Genomic DNA, 18,751 nt, shown 5'->3' with positions numbered 1-18,751 from the left:
CTCAGTTCTGCACTGCCCTAGATCTTCCCCTTCATCTCTATCACCCCACCGATTCTCTCCACAGTGCAACACGGCCCTATATCTCCTCCTCATCTCTGTCTATCATCCTACCTGTCCTCTCCACATTTCTGCACCAACCCATATCTCCTCTTAATCTCTTCCTATCACATACCTATCTTCTCCTCAGTTCTGCACCACCCTATATCTCCTCCTCATCTCTGTCTATCACGCTACCTGTCCTCTCCTCAGTTCTGCACCAAGCTACATCTCCTCCTCATCTCTGTCTATCACCTTGCCTGTTCTCTCCACAGTCCTGCATCACCCTACATCTCCTCTTCTGTCTACCACTCTACACATCTCTCCCCAGTTCTGCACTGCCCTACATCTACTAATTTTTTACTATCTATCCAACCTTCCAACAGTGTTGCACCGCCCTACATTTCCTCCTTATTTCTGTCTATCACCCTACCTGTCTCCGTTCAGAAAAAATCTAAGACTAACATCCTCCATAATCCAAACCTCCTACTTCTTCTCCAAAACTTCTCTTCTGCTGCGCCAGTTTTTTTAAATGCTCTACCCTCAAATTATCTGACTTATACCTAGCCCTCATATTAGTAAGCGTGCTTTAAACAACACATCTCTTTAGACTTGACGATTACCTTAACTCAATAACCTAAATCTCCTGTTCCCTCTTTCTAAAGTTTAATAAGAATCTGCTCCGTTCGTTCCATCTGTCTTCACCTCGTCCTGCACCAGTAGCTCCTGGTCCCTGTATCACACAGATCCCAGCTGATGACGGCTCCTGCAGCTTTATAGGAAGACCCCCATTTATTATATGATCTCCGGACCGTACATGACGAGCGCGTTCTATCTCTAGCGTCCCTCTATTACCTTGTAGCTTGTGAGCCGGACCCCTGCGCCCCCTGTAACTACGTGTTACTTTGTATTGTCTTTATTTTCTGTACGTGTCTCTGCTCAGTTGTAAAGTGCTGTGGAATATGTCGGCGCTATAGGAGGGGCAATACCCCGAAACAGCTGTCTGTGGATGGATACCTGGCCTTGGTATTTCCCTTGTCATATCTTTAAACTTGTCAAAGAGTTGGATATTGACTAAAAGGGCCACTTAATATGGTGGTTATGGTGGTCTCCTTAAAAAGAGCCACTCCTCGGCTGGGTCATTCCCAGAGGGATATCTGGCTATTTTCTGTGTCGAGACTCCTAACAGAGGCTCTACGGATCTTTATTGATTTGCATACTTCCCAGGGGGCAATGCACCTAGGATTTCACGGTGTTGAGCGCCCTCGCTGGCTGCCGGCAGTGTTTTCTCTGGCTGGTCTCCCCGAGATCAGTGATTGTTTTGTCTTGCTGGCGCTATAGGAATAAAATTCTTCTTATTATTCATTTTATGCACACAGATCTGCTACATGAACGCATATGTCTGCTGCAATGATTTTTTTTCTTTTTAAACAAAATATTTGCAAAACTTTTTTTTACAAAATCAGTGCAGTTTATTGCTCTTTTTGGAGCAAACATTTGTGTTTAGATATTTTTATTTTGCACCATAATCATCATGGCTTTTCTGTTACTTTTTAGTTTATTCAGTGCTTTCCGCTTTACTCGACATCGCGGGCACAATGCTCCGTATCCAGACGTTTTAGTCTAATTCACCATTCCACATTTTTCTGCAGTAATTTTCCAGGGCCCCAGTACAGCTCACAATCGGATTCATATTTTCTGTTTTTACTCCAGATTAAAGGGGTGGTTCACCCATATTTTTTATTGTCTAGATCGATATTATATTGAGAAACAATGTTTCTCTCAAATACCTTGTGTTGTCAATAGTGCCTGTAAGAGGCGCTATTGCAGACCGCTGCTCCCCGTCCAGTGACGTACCCGTCCAATGCTGCCTCGTCACATCCGTGCAGCCGGCTGCATTCTGAGCCCATCTGCTCCCTGCTCCTCCTCCCTCACAGCACGTCTCTTGCTTGCAGCGTTCTGCGAGGAGGGAGGAGGAGGGGGGAGGAGGAGGAGGGAGCAGATGGGCTGTGACAGCAGTGAAACACCGCCCACAGCTCAGAGTCTGGAAGAATGCAGCCGGCTGCACGGATGTGACGTGGCAGCATTGGACGGGTACGTCACTGGACGGAGAACAGCGGTCTGCAATAGCGCCTCTCACAGGCACTATTGACAACACAAGGTATTTGAGAGAAACATTGTTTCTCAATATAATATCGAACTAGACAATAAAAAATATGGGTGAACCACCCCTTTAACACGTAACATTTTTACTCTATAAAGACACATAATCGGAGTACACTATCACATCTTTTCAGACAGAATTTTGCAGCACATAAGGAATAACGTTTGGAACTCCATTCTTTGTCTGAACTGGGTGCAAAAACTGCATGAGAGGACACACACAAGCTAGGGACCCCAACGTAGAGAAATACTTTGGCGTAGTGTTGGGGCTCTATTGCATTGATCAATTCAGTAGCTAAATTTCTCTTTATTCATATATTCATGGCAGTAATGCAGATTCCATTTTTCATATTTCATTCTTACATATAGCTATTGGATTTTTCAAGTCAGTATTCACACAGCAGTTTCTGCTATTACATGTATTCCCCTTGCATAGTCACTGGTGTGCATACCTTATCTCCATATAAGAATTTTGCAGCACGTCTGCTCCAAATCGTCATTTGCGACTCTTTGAAATTACTGCTGTTTTTTTTGGGTGTCACACACTGCGATTAATAAATACATGAACTCCACGAATGCTATACACAAGCTAGACAGGAGGCACTTAGTGAACAGTTTTTGATAAAAAAGCATAAAACTTCCTAACTCGGTCAGCCTCAATGCAGCGCTTACAAGCTAAACTGTAGAGGTGGTCGGTGTCCTATGCAACGAGCTGTAAACAAAAGAAAAGTGTTAATAACTCCAGAATAACTGCAAATAGTAAATGTCACACTCAGAGATGGTGAAGTCCGTATGCACCGCATGACACACGCGTTCAGACCGCCAGGCGTCTGACGCACTACAACAAACACCACAAACAAAGGAGGGACCACCGGGTACACTACCGTGGGCCCTACAGCTAGGGAGAGGGGTGAAGGGACACCTCCTGGACTCACCTCAAGCCCTTACCTGAGCTCCCTAGTGTCCCTATACAGGGTGTGTTAACCTTTTGCGAGCCGGATACCTAATCCCTCTGTAGCGCTGCAAACACCCCCTAGCTAGTGAGATGGCTGCAAGAGACACTAGTCCCACTGCTGCACTATTAAACCCAATGAGGGAAAGGAAGGACAGAAGGAGGGGAATAAAAAGAAGGATATGAACACCAAAATCCACAGTAGCAGACAGACTCCAAAGTAGAAGCTGGATAGGCACAGGACAAGTCCTCAGCAGCTCCTTCCACCAGGATGGCCAGATGAATTTTATCAACAGTAAGGATTGCTGGGAAAGCTCCACTATTTAAACCTAAAGGGGCAGGGCACAAAGCAGCTACAGCTGACCTGCCCTGCTCTGAGCTGCTGGCAACAAAACCTAACATTAACTCATAATGCACCAACAGAAAAGAAAGCCAGGCTCGGCCTGTCGTTATGTGACCAGGACTGTGTCGTGTGGAGGGAATGAACCAGCTTTAGGGGTATATGAGAAGTGTTCCTGCTGTTACCTCTGAGATGTGCGCGGTGTGAGTAACCCCATCACATCGGGTTCAGCTGCTGGATTGTTTTGTGTGTGTTTTATTTTGGGGGGGAGAGGCCATTGTGATGGGGTTTTAGGTTTCCAGATGTTTTCAGCTGATTTGTCAATTGTGATTTTTTAAAAAAGAAAAAAAATTGGAAAAATATTTGAGAAAGTGAGCCCCAGTCTCCCCAAGAGTGATCCCATGTGCCAGACATTTGTGCCCGTGGCACCGGAGGACTCTCAGCGCTGGACCCGGGGAGGGCGCGAAAAGCACAATTTGTTTTTTTGTTGTTTTTTTTTAAATAAACTCTGCATGTGAGAGAAACAACACCGTGAAGCTGACCGAAAAATCCCCGCTCTCGGCAGCACTGCGTCCTGTGTAACCAAAATGTGCTGCCGATAATGGCGCTGTACGGGGACAAGTGTGACAACGGCTACAAAGATGTGGGCCGCAACATAAGCTGGTATACATGCAGCATATACTGAGATATCAATGTGTTATCTGTGGTGTTACATAGGACTGCAGGTGATATCTACTACATTATCTGTACTCAGACAGATATCACTGTTATCTGTGGTGTTACATAGGACTGCAGGTGATATCTACATTATCTGTACTCAGAGATATCACTTATCTGTGGTGTTACATAGGACTGCAGGTGACATCTACTACATTATCTGTACTCAGACAGATATCACTGTTATCTCTGGTGTTACATAGGACTGCAGGTGACATCTACTACATTATCTGTACTCAGAGAGATATCAGTGTTATCTGTGGTGTTACATAGGACTGCAGGTGATATCTACTACATTATCTGTACTCAGACAGATATCACTGTTATCTGTGGTGTTACATAGGACTGCAGGTGATATCTACATTATCTGTAGTCAGAGATATCACTGTTATCTGTGGTGTTACATAGGACTGCAGGTGACATCTACTACATTATCTGTACTCAGAGAGATATCACGTTATCTGTGGTGTTACATAGGACTGCAGGTGACATCTACTACATTATCTGTATTCAGAGATATCACTGTGTTATCTGTGGTGTTACATAGGACTGCAGGTGACATCTACTACATTATCTGTTGTGAGACTGTGACCGGGGTTGTCTATGACGGCCGGTACGTCTCGCCCCGGTTGTGCTCCCTCCATTTATAGAAAGCAACTCCACTCCAGGGTTAAGGTTTTCCCTGCAGGCTGAAAGGAGGGTTAAAAGGAAACAGGAACATGGGCGTGGGTCCCTAGTGTGAGGGAGTGAACACAACTCCCTGAGTTTCTGCCAGAGAAACACATGTGTGCTGTTTTTTTGGACTTTTGGTTTGTGCAATAAACCGTGTGCTGTGACCATTGGTGCCTGGATCCCGTGTCTTCTGCCATGCAGCCGACCACGCTACCTCACAGATGGTGGAGAATGCGGGCATGCCAGCCCGGTGAGGTGTAGCATCCATCCCTGGTGACCCGGTAGCACATGTCCTGGATTCGAGCGGCTATACTACAGCCCAAACCCGGCGACGCCATGGAGGACATACTAAAGCAGCTGGCTCAGGCTAATGCACAGCAACAACAGGCTAATGCACAGCAACAACAGGCTAATGCACAGCAACAACAGACCAATGCACATCTGCTCCGGTCGTTGGATCGTCAGCAGCAATCCTTGCAATTGCAGGAAAAAAGGCACCAAGAACAGATGGTTCTCCTGGCCAAGTCGATCCGTGCCGGACCGGCAGCAACAACCCCGGGACCGGGTGACGACGGCAGCGTCCGGAAAGTGGTGAGACAAGCGTTGCAAAAGATGACCCCGGGGGATGATGTGGAAGCGTTCCTGGCGGTGTTTGAGCGGGTGGCCGAGCGGGAAAAGCTGCCGGCCCCCCAGTGGGCTGAGGTATTGTCGCCCTATCTGACGGGGGAGCCCCAAAAAGCGTACCTGGACCTCTGTACCGAGGACGCCATAGAATATGCGACACTGAAAGCCGAAATACTTGCTCGGTTGGGGGTGAATACCTATGTACGGGCTCAGCGGGTAAATCAGTCGTTCTATGAGGAAGTCAAACCCGTACGCTCCCAGGCCTATGACTTGTTGCATCTGGTAAAGAAGTGGTTGCAGCCTGACACTCTGAGCCCTGCGCAAATGGTGGAAAGGGTAGTGGTTGATCGCTTTGTGCGCACTTTACCCGTCACCATTCAACGGTGGGTAGGACAGGGCGACCCAAGTACCCTGGACCAATTAGTGTGCCTGGTGGAGCGGCATGTGGCTACGCAGGACTTGATACGGGACACTGAGACTTTGCGTGCCGCCCGTCGGTCCGGCCCCTCCAAGCCTCGGGCCAAGGACCCACCGCTGACACCGGTACGGGAGTCCGCTACCGTCCCGTCTGAGGCCGCGCCCGCCGTCCCTGAGGTCCGGAAGGCTATGTACCCTAAACGACAACTCGTCAAGGGGGTTTCCTTCCCTATTAGATGTTGGCGGTGCCAGCGGGTGGGACATATGGAAGCCCAGTGTCCACTCACCACGGAGCCCATGGATTGTGGGGTTACCCGGCGGGGTTCAATGTATGCTCAGGCGGTGTGTACCGCGGACCTTGTCTCCCCAGAGACTGAGCCCCACTTGTGCCAAATACAGGTGAATGGATGTCCGGTTACAGGCTTGTTGGATTCCGGAAGCTTAGTGACCCTTGTGCGATCAACCCTAAGGGCTGAAGTAAAGGCCACAGGACGTACCGTGGGGGAGGTTTGCATACATGGGGACCGCCGAGACTATCCCACGGGGATTGTCACTATCACAGCACCCTGCGGTCAGGTGCAACATGAGGTGGGACTTATTAACACTCTTCCCTATGACGTGATCCTAGGAAGGGATCTGCCGTATTTTTGGACTCTATGGAAGGGGCCTCCTAAGTCCCCTCAGGTATTGGACAGTCCGAGACCTGAGCCCGACAATCCCGAATCCGGGACGCCTGCCGTAGGGGTCCCCATGATAGGGACAGAAGGTGAACCCGATAGGTCGCCCCTAGAGGTATTGGCAGGAGAGGCTGAGATGGTCGAGCCCCTCCCGGAGTTGGAGGCGTCCCCGGATACGTTTGGGACAGCCCAACTCCAGGACCCTACATTAATACATGCCCGGAGTCGGGTGACAGTGGTTGACGGGGTGGCACAGCTGCCTGGTGCCCAGGTAAGGTACCCCCATTTCGCTCTTAAACAGGATTTACTCTACCGGGTAGATGAAATACGGGGCGTGGGGGTAGAGCAGTTGATGGTGCCCCAGCCATATCGCCGGCGGGTCCTCGACTTGGCTCATAAACACCTGATGAGTGGCCACCTAGGGGTCAAGAAAACGCAAGAGCGAATATTGCAAAGGTTCTATTGGCCTGGGATCTTTGGGGAGGTAAAACGGTTCTGCGAAACCTGCCCGGAGTGTCAGCTTACCGCACCCCTGGCCCACTTTCGCAGTCCGTTGGTACCGTTACCCATTATAGAAGTCACTTTTGAACGGATAGGGATGGATCTGGTGGGGCCCCTCGTAAAGTCCGCTCAAGGGCACCAACACATCCTTGTGATCGTTGACTATGCCACCCGGTATCCAGAGGCGATACCTCTCAGACATACTGCGGCGAAGCTTATAGCTCGGGAGTTGTTTGCTGTCTTCTGCCGGGTGGGGTTGCCCAAGGAGATCCTTACGGATCAGGGGACCCCATTCATGTCTAAAGTGACCAAAGAGCTATGCCGGCTACTCCAGATCAAGCAGTTGCGTACGTCTGTGTATCATCCTCAAACGGACGGTTTAGTGGAGCGATTCAATAAAACCCTGAAAACCATGCTCAAAAGGGTGATTTCCAAAAACGGGAAAGACTGGGATATGATGCTTCCCTATTTGATGTTTGCCATCCGAGAGGTGCCACAGGCATCCACGGGGTTTTCGCCTTTTGAGTTGTTATACGGGCGACATCCCCGGGGATTGTTGGACCTGGCAAAGGAAACATGGGAGCAGGAGCCCACCCCCCATAAAAGTGTGATTGAACACATTTTAGGAATGCAGAACCGCATAAGCGCGGTCATGCCAATTGTGGAGCATTTACAGGAGGCTCAGGCCGCGCAAAGCGGCCGCTACAATAGACAAGCCACCGTGCGGACCTTTAAACCCGGGGATCGGGTGTTGGTATTAATTCCCACTGCGGAGAGTAAATTCCTGGCTCAGTGGCAAGGCCCCTACGAGATAAAGGAAAGAGTCGGGGTGGTCAACTATAAGGTATTGCAGCCCGGTAGGCGGAAACCTGAACAAATATACCATGTCAACCTGTTAAAACCTTGGCAGGAACGGGAAAGCCTGATGGTTGATTTATCCCCATCTCCCTCCTCTTCGGGTCGCTCAAACCCGGCTCCAGCGACCTCCGGAGAGGACGAACCGGAAGTAAGGATTGGAGAAGCCCTCACCAAGCAACAGAGGAGAGAGGCCAGACGGCTGGTTCAGCAGAACCCCGATGTCTTCTCCGAGCTGCCTGGTAGAACCAGTCTGATACGACATGACATTGTCACCGAGCCTCACCTGAAGGTACGCCTGAAGCCATACCGGGTACCGGAGGCTCGAAGACAAGCCATATCAGAGGAAGTGAAGACAATGCTACGCCTGGGGGTCATCGAAAAATCCCGGAGTGAATGGGCTAGTCCCATTGTCCTAATACCAAAACCCGATGGCTCCTTAAGGTTCTGCAACGACTTTAGGAGATTGAACGAAATATCCAAGTTCGATCTCTACCCCATGCCCCGGGTGGATGAGCTAATTGATAGGCTGGGACAGGCGCGATATTTCACCACGCTCGACCTGACCAAGGGGTACTGGCAGGTGCCACTGACGGAGTCCGCCAAGGAGAAAACCGCTTTTGTTACGCCGGAGGGTCTCTTCCACTATGTTGTCTTGCCTTTTGGGTTACATGGCGCTCCGGCCACGTTCCAGAGGTTGATGGACTTGGTGCTGGAACCCCACCAGGCGTATGCATCAGCGTACCTTGATGACATCATTATTTACAGCTCTGAGTGGCAGACCCACTTGGAACAGGTACAAGCGGTGTTGAACGCGCTCCGAACAGCCGGATTGACAGCCAATCCCAAGAAATGTGCGTTGGGGCTCACGGAAGCCCGCTACTTGGGCTACGTAATAGGCCAAGGAGTGATTAAGCCCCAAATTAACAAAGTTGAGGCGATCCAGAAGTGGCCTAGACCCCTGACCACGAAGCAGGTTAGGGCCTTCCTGGGTATCGTGGGGTACTACAGGAGGTTTGTAAAAAATTTTGCGGGACTATCGGCCCCCTTGACGGACCTTCTCAAAGGCAAGAAGTCCGTCATGGTGCGCTGGACTCCTCAGGCCGAGGACTCCTTCCGGGCCCTGAAGGGGGTCCTGTGCGGACAGCCCGTTCTTGTCAACCCTGATTTCCGGAAGGAGTTCGTAGTCCAGACTGACGCCTCTGAGGTCGGCCTGGGGGCAGTGCTGTCTCAGGTGGTTCAGGGGGAGGAACACCCCGTCACCTTCTTAAGTAGGAAGCTCACCTCTCCCGAGCGGAATTATAGCCTAGTGGAGAAGGAGTGCCTGGCGATCAAGTGGGCCTTGGAGTCCCTACGCTATTACCTGCTGGGATGTCAGTTTCACTTGGTGACTGATCACTCTCCGCTGGTCTGGATGAGGTCCGCCAAGGAACGGAATGCCCGGGCTACCCGGTGGTTCCTTTCTCTGCAGAACTTCTGGTTTACAGTTGAACACCGGGCCGGTAGGTTGCAGGGCAACGCCGATGCCTTGTCCCGCGGCCCGTGTTTGATGGCGGGAGTTCAACCCCGCACGCTTGAACTGAGGGGGGGGTATGTGAGACTGTGACCGGGGTTGTCTATGACGGCCGGTACGTCTTGCCCCGGTTGTGCTCCCTCCATGTATAGAAAGCAACTCCACTCCAGGGTTAAGGTTTTCCCTGCAGGCTGAAAGGAGGGTTAAAAGGAAACAGGAACATGGGCGTGGGTCCCTAGTGTGAGGGAGTGAACACAACTCCCTGAGTTTCTGCCAGAGAAACACATGTGTGCTGTTTTTTGGACTTTTGGTTTGTGCAATAAACCGTGTGCTGTGACCATTGGTGCCTGGATCCCGTGTCTTCTGCCGTGCAGCCGACCACGCTACCTCACACTGTACTCAGGCAGATATCACTGTTATCTGTGGTGTTACATAGGACTGCAGGTGATATCTACTACATTATCTGTACTCAGACACATATCACTGTTATCTGTGGTGTTACATAGGACTGCAGGTGACTTCTACATTATCTGTACTCAGAGATATCACTGTGTTATCTGTGGTGTTACATAGGACTGCAGGTAGACATGATCTGGTATGTGTCCATAGTACTGTGTGGTGTCGGCTATGGTGTTGGTATCTGGCTGCAGTATTTCGGGCAGACGACTGCATTCTTCCCGGGTCCCGGGCGCCGCTGATTTCCGGCCCTCTCGTACCATTTCCCAGGTGGAGTGATGACACAGGGCCATGTGGAGAGGACTACATCTCCCGGCATGCAGTGGGGCGGCGCCATGTTGCTCTGACATTCCCACATGATTCCATGCAGGAGAGGAGCAGAGAGGGGTCTGCGCCTAAGCTCCTCCTTTGTGCGCTCTGATTGGCTGCAGGCGCCGGCGGCGCGGGCGCTGATTGGCCGGCGCGGTCTGCTCGTCACGGCCGTCTCCATAGTCAGGGGGAGAGTGAGAGGTGAGTGTCCGGGTGTTGTGTGCGGAGGGGGCGCTCACCCGCGGCCCGGGCCCTGTGTGTACCCGGCTGTGGGGGGCTGGGGGCCCGGGGGAGGCTGCCTGGGGGCCCGGGGCTCCGGTTTCCTCAGAGGCCTGGCCTAGTGCCTGGCCTTAGCTATGGAATGAGGGGCCCCATCTCCTCCTGTACAGCTGGGGGCCCTCGGTGCATTCCAGCACACAGAAGGGGCCCCTCATGTGTCCTAATACGGTCCATGGACGCTATATGTGTCAATGTGCAATGGAGGGGCCTGTAATCTCCTCAGCCCGGCCTAGAGGCCCAGTATACAGCCATGTGCAGCAGAGGAGCCCACCATATGTGACTGGAGCCCCCCCCATATGTGACTCTGCAGCGGAGTAGCCCCCCATATGTGACTCTGCAGCGGAGTAGCCCCCCATATGTGACTCTGCAGCGGAGTAGCCCCCCATATGTGACTCTGCAGCGGAGTAGCCCCCCCATATGTGACTCTGCAGCGGAGTAGCCCCCCATATGTGACTCTGCAGCAGAGGAGCCCCCTATATGTGACTATGCAGCTCAGGAGACCCCTATATGTGACTATGCAGCTCAGGAACCCACCATATGTGACTGCAGCTCAGGAGCCCACCATATGTGAATGCAGCTCAGGAGCCCCCATATGTGACTGTGCAGTGGAGGAGCCCCCATATGTGACTGCATATCAGGAGCCCCCCATATGTGACTATGCAGCGGAGGAGCCTGCCCATATGTGACTGTGCAGCAGAGGAACCCCCCATATTTGACTGTGCAGTGGAGGAGCCCGCCATATATCACTGCAGCGGAGGAGCTCCCATATGTGACGAGCCCCCCATATGGGACTTTGCTGTGGAGGAGCCCCCCATAGGTGACAGGAGCCCCCCCCATATGGGACTGTGCATCTCAGGAGCCCCCCATATGTGACTATGCAGCGGAAGAGCCCCCATATGTGCAGTGGAGGAGCTCTTCGTATGTGATTGGAGCCCCCATATCTGACTGTGCAGCTCAGGAGCTCCCCCCATTTGCCCTGTCCCTCTAATCTGTCCCTCTAATCTGTCCCTCTAATCTGTCCCTCTAATCTGTCTCTCGATATCTGTCTACACCTCAGGGGCCGTACCCTCACTGGACGGGTTCTGCTGCTGCAGCTGCTGCGCCTCTTCTTCTTTGTCTCTCGGGCCTCCTGCACAACTTCAATATTTTGTAGCCAAAACCAGGAGTGGGTGATAAATGCAGCAGAGCCGAGCATGTTACATCTCCTGACTGCTCCACTCCTGATCTTGTCTTACAAATACTGAGGTAAAAACTCTTCAAATACTGAACCTGTGAACGGGGCCTGAGTGCCCGGGTACAACCTGCCGGAAAATGACAAGTTTACACTAATGCTGAAGTGTTCTGTATCATTCACATCTATCTCTGTGTGTCGTCATCACAAGTAGAATAGTGAGCGCAGCTCTGGAGTGTAATAAAGTATGTAACTCAGGATCAGTAATGTAATGTATGTACACAGTGACTGCACCAGCAAAATAGTGAATACAGCTCTGGAGTATAATATAGTAGGTAACTCAGTATCAATAATGTAATGTATGTACACCGCGACTGCACCAGCAGAATAGTGAGTGCAGCTCTGGAGTTTAATACAGGAGGCAACTCAGGATCAGTAACGTAATGTATGTACACAGTGACTGCACCAGCAGAATAGTGAGTGCAGCTCTGGAGTTTAAGGCTATGTGTCCACGGTAGAATGTACCTGCGGATTTTTCTGCCTGAAAATCCGCGACTTTCGCGGCAAATCCGCACCCGCGGATTTGCCGCGGATTTTGATGCGGATTTTTTTTTTTCTTTTTCCCCATTCAAAACCAAAAATCCGCACCAAATCTGCACCAAACAATTGACATGCTGCAGATTTTTCCGGATCAAAATCCGCGGCAAATCCGCAGCGGAAAAATCCGCAGCATGGACACAGCATTTCCAAAATGCCATTGAAATGGCTTGGAAGTGCCGCTGCTGCAGATTTTTGGGAAATCCGCGGCAAAATCCGCGGTAAATCCGCAGCGTGGGCACATAGCCTAATACAGGAGGTAACTCAGGATCAGTAATGTATGTACACAGTGAGCGCAGCACTGTATCAGTATGAGGTCAGTAATTTAGTGCAGTTCTGTCGCCGCTGTGTGTGAATGGTTGTATTTATTTTGTGTGACATCTCTTGTTATTTTTGATTTATCATCTTTTTCTGTTTTACATTTGCTTTCTAGGTTTTATCTCGCATTACAAGTTTGGTTTATTAGCAAAGTGTAAACACTAATGTTTGGAAGAAAATAATCAGACGAGCAATTTTGCGTCCTATGTGTACTATTGAATTCCACCATTGCTGGAGGAACTCATTGCTTTTTACACTTTGCAGAAAAATGCAGTAATTCTAGAAATCGCCTGGAATCCTGTGCACGTTGTTGAATTATAAATCATGCCTTTTCCTATGTGTTTTGGTTTCGCAGCGTTCATGTGCTGCACAGTCTGTGCTTCTCCGGGTCCATAGTGCGACACCGATACAATTATGTAGTGAAAAGAATTGGTTCATGTGGCAATTTTCTGAGAGTTTTCCCTTTTTTCAGCGGAGGTTTGAGGCTTTCTTTCAGCGGAGGTTTGAGGCTTTCTTTCAGCGGAGGTTTGAGGCTTTCTTTCAGTGAGATTTGAGGCTTTCTTTCAGTGAGGTTTGAGGCTTTCTTTCAGTGAGGTTTGAGGCTTTCTTTCAGCGGAGGTTTGAGGCTTTCTTTCAGTCGAGGTTTGAGGCTTTCTTTCAGTCGAGGTTTGAGGCTTTCTTTCAGTCGAGGTTTGAGGCTTTCTTTCAGTTGAGGTTTGAAGCTTTCTTTCAGTGGAGGTTTGAGGCTTTCTCAGCGGAGGTTTGAGGCTTTCTCAGCGGAGGTTTGAGGCTTTCTCAGCGGAGGTTTGAGGCTTTCTTTCAGCGGAGGTTTGAAGCTTTCTTTCAGCGGAGGTTTGAAGCTTTCTTTCAGCGGAGGTTTGAAGCTTTCTTTCAGCGGAGGTTTGAGGCTTTCTTTCAGCGGAGGTTTGAGGATTTTTCTCAGCGGAGGTTTGAGGCTTTCTTTCAGTGAGGTTTGAGGCTTTCAGTGGAGGTTTGAGGATTTCTTTCAGCGGAGGTTTGAGGATTTCTTTCAGTGGTGGTTTGAGGCTTTCTTTCAGCGGAGGTTTGAGGCTTTCTTTCAGCCGATGTTTGAGGCTTTCTTTCAGCAGAGGTTTGAGGCTTTCTTTCAGTCGAGGTTTGAGGCTTTCTTTCAGTCGAGGTTTGAGGCTTTCTTTCAGTCGAGGTTTGAGGCTTTCTTTCAGTGGAGGTTTGAGGCTTTCTTTCAGTGGAGGTTTGAAGCTTTCTTTCAGTGGAGGTTTGAAGCTTTCTTTCAGCGGAGGTTTGAGGCTTTCTCAGCGGAGGTTTGAGGCTTTCTTTCAGCGGAGGTTTGAGGCTTTCTTTCAGCGGAGGTTTGAGGATTTTTCTCAGCGGAGGTTTGAGGCTTTCTTTCAGTGAGGTTTGAGGCTTTCTTTCAGTGGAGGTTTGAGGCTTTCTTTCAGTGGAGGTTTGAGGCTTTCTTTCAGTGGAGGTTTGAGGCTTTCTTTCAGTGGAGGTTTGAGGATTTCTTTCAGCGGAGGTTTGAGGATTTCTTTCAGTGGAGGTTTGAGGCTTTCTCAGCGGAGGTTTGAGGCTTTCTTTCAGTGGAGGTTTGAAGCTTTCTTTCAGCGGAGGTTTGAGGCTTTCTTTCAGTGGAGGTTTGAGGCTTTCTCAGCGGAGGTTTGAGGCTTTCTTTCAGTGGAGGTTTGAGGCTTTCTCAGCGGAGGTTTGAGGCTTTCTTTCAGTGGAGGTTTGAGGCTTTCTCAGCGGAGGGTTGAGGCTTTCTTTCAGTGAGGTTTGAGGCTTTCTTTCAGTGAGGTTTGAGGCTTTCTTTCAGCGGAGGTTTGAGGCTTTCTTTCAGCGGAGGTTTGAGGCTTTCTTTCAGCGGAGGTTTGAGGCTTTCTTTCAGTCGAGGTTTGAGGCTTTCTTTCAGTCGAGGTTTGAGGCTTTCTTTCAGCGGAGGTTTGAGGATTTCTTTCAGCGGAGGTTTGAGGATTTCTTTCAGTCGAGGTTTGAGGCTTTCTTTCAGTCGAGGTTTGAGGCTTTCTTTCAGTCGAGGTTTGAAGCTTTCTTTCAGTCGAGGTTTGAAGCTTTCTTTCAGTGGAGGTTTGAAGCTTTCTTTCAGTGGAGGTTTGAGGCTTTCTCAGCGGAGGTTTGAGGCTTTCTTTCAGCGGAGGTTTGAGGCTTTCTTTCAGCGGAGGTTTGAGGATTTTTCTCAGCGGAGGTTTGAGGCTTTCTTTCAGTGAGGTTTGAGGCTTTCTTTCAGTGGAGGTTTGAGGCTTTCTTTCAGTGGAGGTTTGAGGCTTTCTTTCAGCGGAGGTTTGAGGCTTTCTTTCAGCGGAGGTTTGAGGCTTTTTTTGTTCATTTATCGTTTGTTGTGTAGAGACAATGCGTTGATGACTTTTTTTTTTATTGGGCTTATTTTGGGTTCAGCAACAAAGAGACTGCAATTGTTTCTGTCTCTTTCTCAAATCATTGCGGCATTTACTGTTCTTTAATTATTTTTATGTTGTGTAGATTGGACGTTACAGACATAACGATACCAGATATATATTATTTCATGAACCCCTTTAAATGTGGGGAAGGGGGGGGGTGATTCCAATTTTTATATTTCATATTTTTTTGATAAGCTTGTTTTTTCTTTGTGTTTTATTCACTTATCTAGCGCAATTATTTCCACAGCGCTTTACAGATGTGAATCTTAACTTCTATTTTACTAGTTCCTTTGGGGGACTCTTCCTAGTATGAAATATCTGGATTATCTATGGGGGATGTGTTGTGTGGTTAGATATACAGCAAAGTCACAAAAAGGTAGAAGAAATCATTATACAAACAAGAAGGACACAGAAAGCTCCAGCGGCTGTGACTGCCCCGACAGCTGGGAGCACGGGCAACACCACAGAAAGAGGGGACAGTCACCGGCTGCCGAGGAGGCAACAGGTCCAAAGCCCATCAATGACTGCAGAAGACCTGGCTCATTGGTGTCTACAGTGAAAGCACGGTGGGGGCTTAGTGGTGTCTACAGTGAAAGCACGGTGGGGGCTTAGTGGTGTCTACAGTGAAAGCACGGTGGGGGCTTAGTTGTGTCTACAGTGGAGCACGGTGGGGGCTTAGTTGTGTCTACAGTGGGGCACGGTGGAGGCTTAGTGGTGTCTACAGTGGAGCACGGTGGGGGCTTAGTGGTGTCTATAGTGAAAGCACGGTGGGGGCTCGGCGATGTCTGCAGTGGAGCACGGCGAGGGCTCTGTGATGTCTGCAGTGAAGCACGGCGGGGGCTCAGTGATGTCTGCTGTGGAGCACGGCGTGGGCTCTGTGATGTCTGCAGTGGAGCACGGCGGGGGCTCAGTGATGTCTGCTGTGGAGCACGACGTGGGCTCTGTGATGTCTGCAGTGGAGCACGACGTGGGCTCTGTGATGTCTGCAGTGGAGCACGACGTGGGCTCTGTGATGTCTGCAGTGGAGCACGACGTGGGCTCTGTGATGTCTGCAGTGGAGCACGACGTGGGCTCTGTGATGTCTGCAGTGGAGCACGACGTGGGCTCTGTGATGTCTGCAGTGGAGCACGACGTGGGCTCTGTGATGTCTGCAGTGGAGCACGACGTGGGCTCTGTGATGTCTGCAGTGGAGCACGACGTGGGCTCTGTGATGTCTGCAGTGGAGCACGACGTGGGCTCTGTGATGTCTGCAGTGGAGCACGACGTGGGCTCTGTGATGTCTGCAGTGGAGCACGACGTGGGCTCTGTGATGTCTGCAGTGGAGCACGACGTGGGCTCTGTGATGTCTGCAGTGGAGCACGACGTGGGCTCTGTGATGTCTGCAGTGGAGCACGACGTGGGCTCTGTGATGTCTGCAGTGGAGCACGACGTGGGCTCTGTGATGTCTGCAGTGGAGCACGACGTGGGCTCTGTGATGTCTGCAGTGGAGCACGACGTGGGCTCTGTGATGTCTGCAGTGGAGCACGACGTGGGCTCTGTGATGTCTGCAGTGGAGCACGACGTGGGCTCTGTGATGTCTGCAGTGGAGCACGCCGGGGGCTCTGTGATGTCTGCTGTGGAGCACGCCGGGGGCTCTGTGATGTCTGCAGTGGAGCATGGTGGAGGCTCTGGTATGCTTTATGGCTGCTTTGCCTTCGCTGAGATTGGAAACTTCCAGTATGTGAAAGGAAAATTGCACCCAATCAAGTGTCCGAAATCCTAGGAGAAGACTTCGTCTTCTGTGAGGAGCTGAAGCTCCGGTGTTACTGGATTTTTCCACAGGACAATGATCCCAGGACCTCCCCGTCCACTAACATTTGGTTCTAGAAGAAGTCTTGGAAGATCCTGGAGTCGCGATCATGGTTGCTTGAATTATCCCTGTAGAAATCGGCTGCAACAATCCCAAGAATATTCTCCAGAGGACATTGGCTGTGTGGACTGTGCTCAGATTCCTCATGAGCGCTGCCCAAAGCCGGCGCCTGGCGATGCATCACATCTACTGCAGGTTATATCAGCCGGAGGAGCGGCAGGTCATAACAGCCGGATGAGCGGCAGGTCATAACAGCCGGAGGGGCGGCAGGTCATAACAGCCGGAGGGGCGGCAGGTCATAACAGCCGGAGGGGCGGCAGGTCATAACAGCCGGAGGGGCGGCAGGTCATAACAGCCGGAGGGGCGGCAGGTCATAACAGCCGGAGGGGCGGCAGGTCATAACAGCCGGAGGGGCGGCAGGTCATAACAGCCGGAGGGGCGGCAGGTCATAACAGCCGGAGGGGCGTCAGGTCTTAACAGCCGGAGGGGCGTCAGGTCTTAACAGCCGGAGGGGCGTCAGGTCTTAACAGCCGGAGGGGCGTCAGGTCCTAACAGCCGGAGGGGCGTCAGGTCCTAACAGCCGGAGGAGCGTCAGGTCCTAACAGCCGGAGGAGCGTCAGGTCCTAACAGCCGGAGGAGCGTCAGGTCCTAACAGCCGGAGGAGCGTCAGGTCCTAACAGCCGGAGGAGCGTCAGGTCCTAACAGCCGGAGGAGCGTCAGGTCCTAACAGCCGGAGGAGCGTCAGGTTATATCAGCCGGGTAGACTATAAATAGTGACGATGCTGGTCATGGAGGGGTGAATAATTCTGAGTAGAAGTGTCTTGTTTCATAGTTTGTTTTTTTTTTGCAGAAAGTTTGTAAATGCGACTAATAAACTGAGCGTATAATGTGGGGGCGATTTGCAGCTGAAGATGGTGATGATGCATATAGTGATGTGTCACTGCCGCTCTCGTGTTTGGGTCCTCAGGGGCCGCGCGGTTGGATTTTGACCTTGTCCGTGTGTGGTGATCTCCGGAGACGGCAGGGTTTGCTGCGATTCGGCAGTGGAGGATGAGGTGACAATGAGGACTAGTCCCAGTCCTAATGGTTGGAGGTTGGGGGGGAGGCGTCGGGTCCGTCCTTGGACTTTACCTCTGACCTGTTGTACATTTGTGGTGGGGAATGAGCTTAGCCGCACAGTGTCGCCCTCCACTCGTGTGGCTGCGTCTGCTTCTGCAGCTTGCGTCACTTCTTGGCCTGGCGGCTTGTACTATGTCTGGGGCGGACACTGTGATTTTGGAGGAGTGCTGCATTTTTCTTGTTTTGCCTCTTGGTGTCTTCCCTCCAGTCTCGTTGCTTCGGTCATTGTACCAGACGTTGTCTGTATCGGGTTTCATGTTGACTTCTTGCTCCCTGTGTATTTATAGAGTCACAGGTGGAAGTGCGTGCGTGATGGCAATCATGTAGAGCTGGATAGTGAGAGTTATGCTCCCCGAGTAGCGCGGCTTATTGTTTGCCGTGTACAATGCTCCCCTGAGCTTCCCCACCATTAGTAGTGGGGTGCCAATCTCTGCTATTACTTAGGGCCCAATACTACAAATGCAATATTGTTTGTTTTTTTTTAGTCGCTTTTCTGTTTTGATTTGTGGCTTTTGTTGCCATTTCATAAATTTTGGGCAGAATTCTTTATCTATCTTTTTGCTTTTTTTATGCCTCTTTAGAGAGGAGTCGCACGATCTGTTACAATGTTGCACCAACTGTTACATTTCCACGGGAAATTTTCACTTAGAGGAGACTCTCCATGAAAGCCGGGGAACACACACACAAGTTTTTTTCAACTTTTTAAAAGTTTCACATAATGAATCACCTGCAAACACCTGAATTACTGAATGTGAGAAAAAACTCCAAAGAACAA

At 50.5% G+C, this 18,751-nt stretch overlaps 1 protein-coding gene across 1 annotated transcript in view; it reads left to right on the top strand.

Annotated features, from left to right (window-relative positions):
- Nucleotides 1-10,279: 10,279 nt before the first annotated feature.
- Nucleotides 10,280-18,751, top strand: part of ERI3 (ERI1 exoribonuclease family member 3) — a 237,226-nt gene continuing 228,754 nt past the window's right edge. The window contains exon 1 of the mRNA XM_075320200.1: nt 10,280-10,433. Coding sequence (XP_075176315.1) covers nt 10,280-10,433 — 154 coding nt within the window. The remainder of the gene's footprint in view (nt 10,434-18,751) is intronic.

The sequence above is a fragment of the Anomaloglossus baeobatrachus genome, chromosome 8, assembly GCF_048569485.1.
Source record: "Anomaloglossus baeobatrachus isolate aAnoBae1 chromosome 8, aAnoBae1.hap1, whole genome shotgun sequence".
Lineage (NCBI taxonomy): Eukaryota > Metazoa > Chordata > Amphibia > Anura > Aromobatidae > Anomaloglossus > Anomaloglossus baeobatrachus.
Note: the sequence above shows the minus strand (reverse complement) of the source record. Positions and strands in the feature narration are given on the sequence as shown.